Raw genomic sequence first — 6,759 nt, 5'->3', positions numbered from 1 at the left:
TTCTTCTTTTTTTTTTTTTTTTTGCTTTTTTTCTTTCCTTAAAAATACCAAACCCATTTCAGCCAGACGTTTTGTGGATGTCCACGCTCCCCAGACAGACAGCAGCTCCTCCTCCAGCCCTCAGAACAGCCTACCTGTTTTTGGTAGCAAAACTAACCGTTCAGAAATACTCTGGAGCCACGAAATATACAATGCATTCAATAACAAAAAAATAGAGATATAAAATACTCGCTTTAAGGCTGCGTACAGTTTAACTGAAGATTAATTTGAGGACATGAAACGAGAGAAATGTGTGAAGGGAATTCCTTAACGTGTCTGTGCGGGAGGGAGGAAGGCAACAACAAACACCTTGAAAGATTTGGTTGATTTTTAGCACAATATGACCCGATGGGTGGGAGCCTGAAGCTCTGTCCTGGGGACCCAAAGGCTCACGGTGCACCCTGGGCCGAGCGCCGCTCCTCCAGCGTCCTGCACACCCACATGGACACCACCTCTGCGTGGCCGTCGTTGTACTGCACGATGAACGGGTGGCCCTGCAAACGGGACAGGAAGGGTTAGCCAACAGACAGAGAGAGTTTACCTCACTCGTGTTTGAGAAAAATAAACTGAAATGTTCTGTGGTTGCAATGAAAGAGGGATTCCAACCCGTGAACTCTGAGATGGATGCATATTATCCGTGCTCATAATTTACATAGAAAAGAGGAGGTCAGGGAACCCCAGACTCTTTACTGTTTGTAGAGGTCTACAGTCTTTTGATTTTCTCCCTTTCATAGCCCCTTTGTGCAATTTCAACATAACATCCCAACCCAACCCAACCCAACTCAACCCAACCCAACCCAACATAACCCAACTCAACCCAACCCAACCCAACCCAACCCAACCCAACCCAACCCAACCCAACATAACCCAACCCAACCCAACCCAACCCAACCCAACATAACCCAACCCAACTAACCCAACCCAATCCAACACAAACCAACCCAACTACCACAGTATAACCCAACCCAACTAACCCAACCCAATCCAACACAAACCAACCCAACTACCACAGTATAACCCAACCCAACTAACCCAACCCAATCCAACACAAACCAACCCAACTACCACAGCATAACCCAACTCAACCTAACCCAACCCAATCCAACATAACCCAACCCAACATAACCCAACCGAACCTTTTGTCTAAAGGAAATTGCCCAACTGGGCCACACTCCAAATGACTTCCTCTACAGAGCACAGCCTGAATCATGCCACCATGAACACACAGCCATAGCGATGCCATGTTCACCTACATTTGCATCCTTGACTTGAGTCAGTAAAACCCCACACCTTATGCTGTGCACACCCCTCACCCTTAGGGTTGTACAAATCACACAGAAGGAGCCACGTCCATCCAAGTGTAATGTTCTCCCTCCAGCTTTGCCAGTGGCTGCAGCAGGACTGGGTGCAGCCTCCAGTGGAGGCATACATGAGCTGCACGTGGCCTTTGGAACCACCACTTGACAAAGAAACCAAAATCTCACCTACCCATAACCCTAGTGGGGCTACATGAGAAGTCGCTGCGGGAATCAGCGTATGATGGTAAGAGGGATGGGTGCACAATACGCTGCCCCACGGAACTGTAGGGCTGTTACAGGCTGAGACAACTCAGAAAATCGGAATGGCCTCTCAGGATGGAACAGGAATACGGCGTGCAGTTTCAGCAGCCAGCTTAGGCAGCTCAATCTGGCCCCATTCCTAGAGATGGGAACATGCCATCTTCGGATGAATCTCAAATGAAGTATAAAAATCCACAGGAAACCAAGTACCGCAATTACATAAATGGCTGAAAGAAAGCAATCGCCAGGAGAAACCATCACAGATGATGAAAACCTCTCCTCCAAATCACTCAAAAGCAGTTCGTTTTTTTGCAACACTAAACTTCACAGCTCTTGCAAACAACGCCTGAAAGTAACCAGGGTTGATGTGGGGACCCTTGGGGACAGCGACGCGTGCGCGGGAGTTCCCAGAGCGGTGTCGGCACAGCAGCGTTGGGCACATTGTGCCTGGGATGCTGGGGTGGCAGGGCAGAATGGCACTGAGCAGACCATGAGGCAGCACCGGGCTAAACAGAGCACCATAAATCCTCACAGGGCCAACTCCAAGCAATAAAACACTCTGCGGGCCAGGGCCAGAGAACAGAGGAGCTGCAGGAATTAAATACGCCGTGATCTACACAACGGAGGGAGGAAGTGCGAGACGCTTCGACCCTCTGGGATGGCTGCATCCATGGGATGCCCTTCCACAGGCTTTGGGCAAAGGCCATGCATGGAAGGGGCAATGCATGGTGACCCCTGCACACACACAGCAGAGCCCAGCCCAAATCCTTCCTCCATCTCAGCTCTATGGGGTCTTGGTCCAGAGCTGCCTGGGTTACTCGAGGTGCTGTGGGCTTGCTGCTGTGCAGAAGGACACCAGGACAGAGAAGGCTCCGTGCAATCCCCAGACAAGCAGAGCTGGTGTGTCACTTGGTCTTCATCTATTCCCACATCGCAGTCTTCTGTACCATCTCAGTGGTACAAATGTGGGCCCTTCACTATGCAGGAGGAGAAATAACACAATAAGAGGCAAGACACTGCTAACTGATGCTTGAAGGTGAACTCATGGGAGCCAGCTCTTGCTTCCTTCACCTTGAGGAATTCATTCCCACAATGACGCACAGAACAAACATGAAGATGTAAGAGCTTCCCAAAGCAAAGTCAGCTCCAGGAACTTGCTCTCCCCACTCAGACTGTCAGTGCTTCCCACCAGGCTCAAGCCATAGCCCCAGCCTTTATCTCAGGCCTCTGGAACTGAGCATTGCTCTCTGCCATTGCGATCGATCTTTCTGAATTTGCTCTTTGTAACCACTGCAGAAATAGATATCCCCCCCCCCCCCAACAGTATTCAATCTCTTTTTTTCTTTTCTTTTTCTTTTCTTTTTTTTTTTTTGGAGCAAATCATTTCCTTTCAGCCGTTCTGGGCCGCAGAGAACAACTTCACATTTGTCAGAGCTCTGAATTTCGCACCCGCGTGGACACGTGAGCTCTGCTTGGGGAATGGCCACCACGGAGCACTCCCAGGGGTCCTGCAGCCCATCCGAGAGTCTGACGTTGGCAGCAGCCAGCTCGATGCTACAGCAGAAGATGGATGAGCTTAAAATGATGCATTTGAGTACACAGATGCTCGCGGCACTGAGCATATGGACAACGTCTCTTCCCTCCCAACACCTGGCTATCAGAAATCTTTAGCTTCGGTCTTGAATGTCTAACATCACGAACAATGCTATGGAAAGGCTACAACTATATATTTTTTTATCCCTTCCTGCACGTAGCCCATGTGCCTTTGGGTTTAGTAAACTAATGCGTTGTGAAATCTTGCCGTTCTTTGAAATATTCCTTGATTCCACCCATGGAAACCATTTGGAGGGCACACAACTTGCATCCCGGGGACAGGAACCTGCAGATATTCCGTGTATTTTCCAGTGTGACCTTCACAAATCTCCTGAACCTCCCTGGCATATGGCAAAAAGGGAATACATGGCTTCTGCTGCCTCGCTGAGTGCTGAAAGAATCCATGTGAGTGCGTTTTGCACAACAGTGTAGGTACAGAAGTGCACAGGAAGGGAAAGGCTTATTCTAAGTACCCGTCTGGCCTCTCAAACAAAACAGCAGCCAAGGACACCAGTGAGAACTAAGGAGAAACAACGGAGCCCACAGACAAGGAAGAGCAGATGCATTGGGGCAATTAAAAGAAAGCTATTAAAGACAGTCCGCTTCTCCCATGAATCTCCTTTACGATGGAGAGACTCCCTGCAGAGGAAGGCAGCTCACGCCCGCTGTATCCGTGCAGTTCTGCTGCTCCCAACATGCAGGGAAAGACTGCAGGCTCCAAGGTGTTTAAGATGTCGGGGAGCCATGCTGCTCACCCCCCCCCCCCACTTTGTTCTGTGCTGTTACCCCATGGAAAACCTCACATTTTACACACTTTTCTTCCTAGAAAGAAGTCTAACTTCAAACCACTGTTCGGGTTTCTCCAGTGAGGGATTTTCTCAGACTGCAGTGCCAGTGGGACCTGTAGTGGCTGACTGCCCCCGGTGTGCTCAGGTTGGGTACTGAGAGCCAGGAGGGTGCACGAGGTCCGTGCACAGCCTCCAACCACTGCTGCTCCTGCCACCCAGCCCTACTGAGCAGCATTCTTGCTGCTGCAGACACATCTGCAACAAATGAACACAAAGAGCAATACAGAATTGTGGACAATGCAGGAGCCCATCAGACGTGCCCTTGGCCCATGTGTAGCAATGCTGCATTGAATCACAGAATCCCTAAGGTTGGAAAAGAGCTCTGAGAGCACCAAGCCCAACCTAACCCCACTGACCATGTCCCCAAGTGCCACGTCCCTGCGGTTCTGCAGCATCCCCAGGAATGGGGACCCCACTGCTCTCTGGTCAGCCCTGTGCCACTGCATCACTGCCCTTTCTGAGAATGAATTTCTTCCTAACATCCAACCTGAAATTACGGTGACGTTTTTATCAGTGTAACTGTGCTTGTGCTCAGCCCTCTCCCCACACTTGGCACAAATGCCCATCGGTGGCAGGGAGGTCAGGACAAGATGGTCTTTGTGGTCTCCTTCCCGACCTGTTCTATGATTCTATAACCCCTCAGCACGTGGCAACCAGCACAGCCAGGAGGCCCAGGCAGCAGCACAGAACACACTGAAAGCCCCCAGCAAACCACCCCCCCCCGGCTGGGGTCTGCGTGCAGCCACCACTGCAGGAGGGGAAGCAGAGGAGCAGGAAAGGTCAGGCAGGACGGGGCTGCAGTGAGTGTCAGCCCGCCTAATTTTGTGTGTCAACGCTGAAAATTAGATAAACAATGACAAACCAGGCTTCTTAAATGAACCTGTCTCATCTCGTTCTTCTGATGAAGGCTAGGTTCCTCGTGCTGCAGTGTCCCACCGGACGGGTTAACTCTTTCCGAGGGGAGAGGGAGGATTTAAATATCTGATGTGGGATTGAAAGGGCAGTGCCCCCGTGCACACAGCCCTGCCTGTTTGAACCCGGTGCCCACGCACCATCCATCATTCAGCCCACTCAATTAAACTGCCATTATTCAAGTGGAAAAGTTGGGTGGTTTTAGCCGCCCTTTGTGCTCCCACGGAGGGGCTCCTCTGGACAGAGATGAGTTTGGATGGCACAGGGATGGGCACAGCACGTGTCCCTCCCACAGCCAACGTCCCAGAGGAGTTCCCAAGCACAAAGCACAAAGTGACAGCGCATCCTCCCAGGGCCCTCTTTCACAGGACCCCCCCAGAAAGGACTGTGCCCCATTTATTACAAAGAAGCACTGATAAATTACTCACTTCACTTAAAAAATAAAAACTGAATTGGGCATCACACACACGAAAAAATCCATAATAAAAAGATCCCAACTGTTGCAGACACGGACTATCAAGACGATGGCAGTGCCCTCAGACAGCATTTCAAATACAGTTTATTAGCGTGTGATATGAAAAGGGTATTTTTATTGCATGATATAATGCAATGGGACCTTGGGCGCTCTGCAGAAGGACCTTGCACTCAGAAGTGTAATGAACCCATAGTCCAAAAAACATTATACTGTACATTAACCTATCATTAATGGCACATTAGGGCTAGGGGCATTGCACGCTTGCTGGTCAGGGCTCCATCAGGACAGTATGGAGGAAACCACAGTCTTCACAGGCTCAAAACAAATAGAGAAAATAAATATTACTGATGGCTACAGGCTGCTTTAAGGGAAGCTCACTCTCTGCTTAACATGCGACTCTGATGCCATTTTATAAGGGGGAGGGAGAAGACAATGCAGCAGTTTATTAGGCAATATTAGGAACAGCATGGCACTGCTCTGCAGCACTGGGTGTCTCTGCGGTGCATCAGATGCCTCAACACACAGCTTTTTTCTGCTCAAAGTACAGGAACTGGGGCATCTTTTAAGAATGAAATGGAACCTGGACATCTCTGCCCTCCCTGCCACCCTCTCATCCCTCACGATGAAAAACACGACCCAAACACAGCACTGCTGCTGCTCCCGAAGCAGCTGGGACAGTCAGACTGCCACAGTGCCACGCTAAATCCAAGGAACACCACATCTCTTGTCGTCTGAAGGTCTGCAAGCCCTGCAGGTTTGGAAAACAACAACTTGGCTGCAAACGTGTGCACCACAGTTATGAGCCCCGCTCATTTTCCCATCACTAACGATGCTTGTGTGCTGTCTGTAATGAACTGAGGGCACGTGCTCGAGAGGAAATTCTGCTCGTTCGCGTGTCTAATGGGAACACAAGTCAGAGCTCCAAAATGACCAACACAAACCTCAGCTCCGGAGCTCCTCCCTGGGACACACGGAGAGAAGAAGTACTCGAGTCACACAAACCACCCTGTGTCCCCACCCTGGTGTCCTCAGCACACGCAGGATGTCATTGCTCTGCCACCTCCTCTGGTAGAGCAGGATTTCACATCTAGAGCTTCTGCCCCCAAGGACAAGCCAAACTAGACGCTGCTCTAATTATCTGTGCTAGCTCTCCACGAGGCCGATTTCTGCTCCCACAGCCAGGAATAGCAGCGAGGAATCCTCAGGCCAATACTCCGCTGCTGACTCCCAGAATGCTGTTAATTCTCAGGCACAGCAGTGTCAGAGCCCTCCTCGTGCAGCTGCCTTCCCTCCACCGCTCACCTCTAAGGTTTGAGTGGGGTAAAATAACTGG

General features: G+C 50.4%; 1 protein-coding gene across 2 annotated transcripts in view; it reads right to left on the bottom strand.

Annotated features, from left to right (window-relative positions):
- Positions 1-357: 357 nt before the first annotated feature.
- The window catches only part of MAP2K5 (mitogen-activated protein kinase kinase 5), a 111,147-nt gene continuing 104,745 nt past the window's right edge, over positions 358-6,759 (bottom strand). For both annotated transcript variants that reach the window (XM_065734088.1, XM_065734089.1), the window contains one exon: positions 358-533. In XM_065734088.1, the coding sequence (XP_065590160.1) occupies positions 429-533 (105 nt within the window). In that variant the 3' untranslated portion in view covers positions 358-428. The remainder of the gene's footprint in view (positions 534-6,759) is intronic.

This window comes from Cyrtonyx montezumae, unplaced genomic scaffold, assembly GCF_038088225.1.
Source record: "Cyrtonyx montezumae isolate F1298 unplaced genomic scaffold, pur_monq_1.0 scaffold_17, whole genome shotgun sequence".
Taxonomy (NCBI): Eukaryota; Metazoa; Chordata; class Aves; order Galliformes; family Odontophoridae; genus Cyrtonyx; species Cyrtonyx montezumae.
Note: the sequence above shows the minus strand (reverse complement) of the source record. Positions and strands in the feature narration are given on the sequence as shown.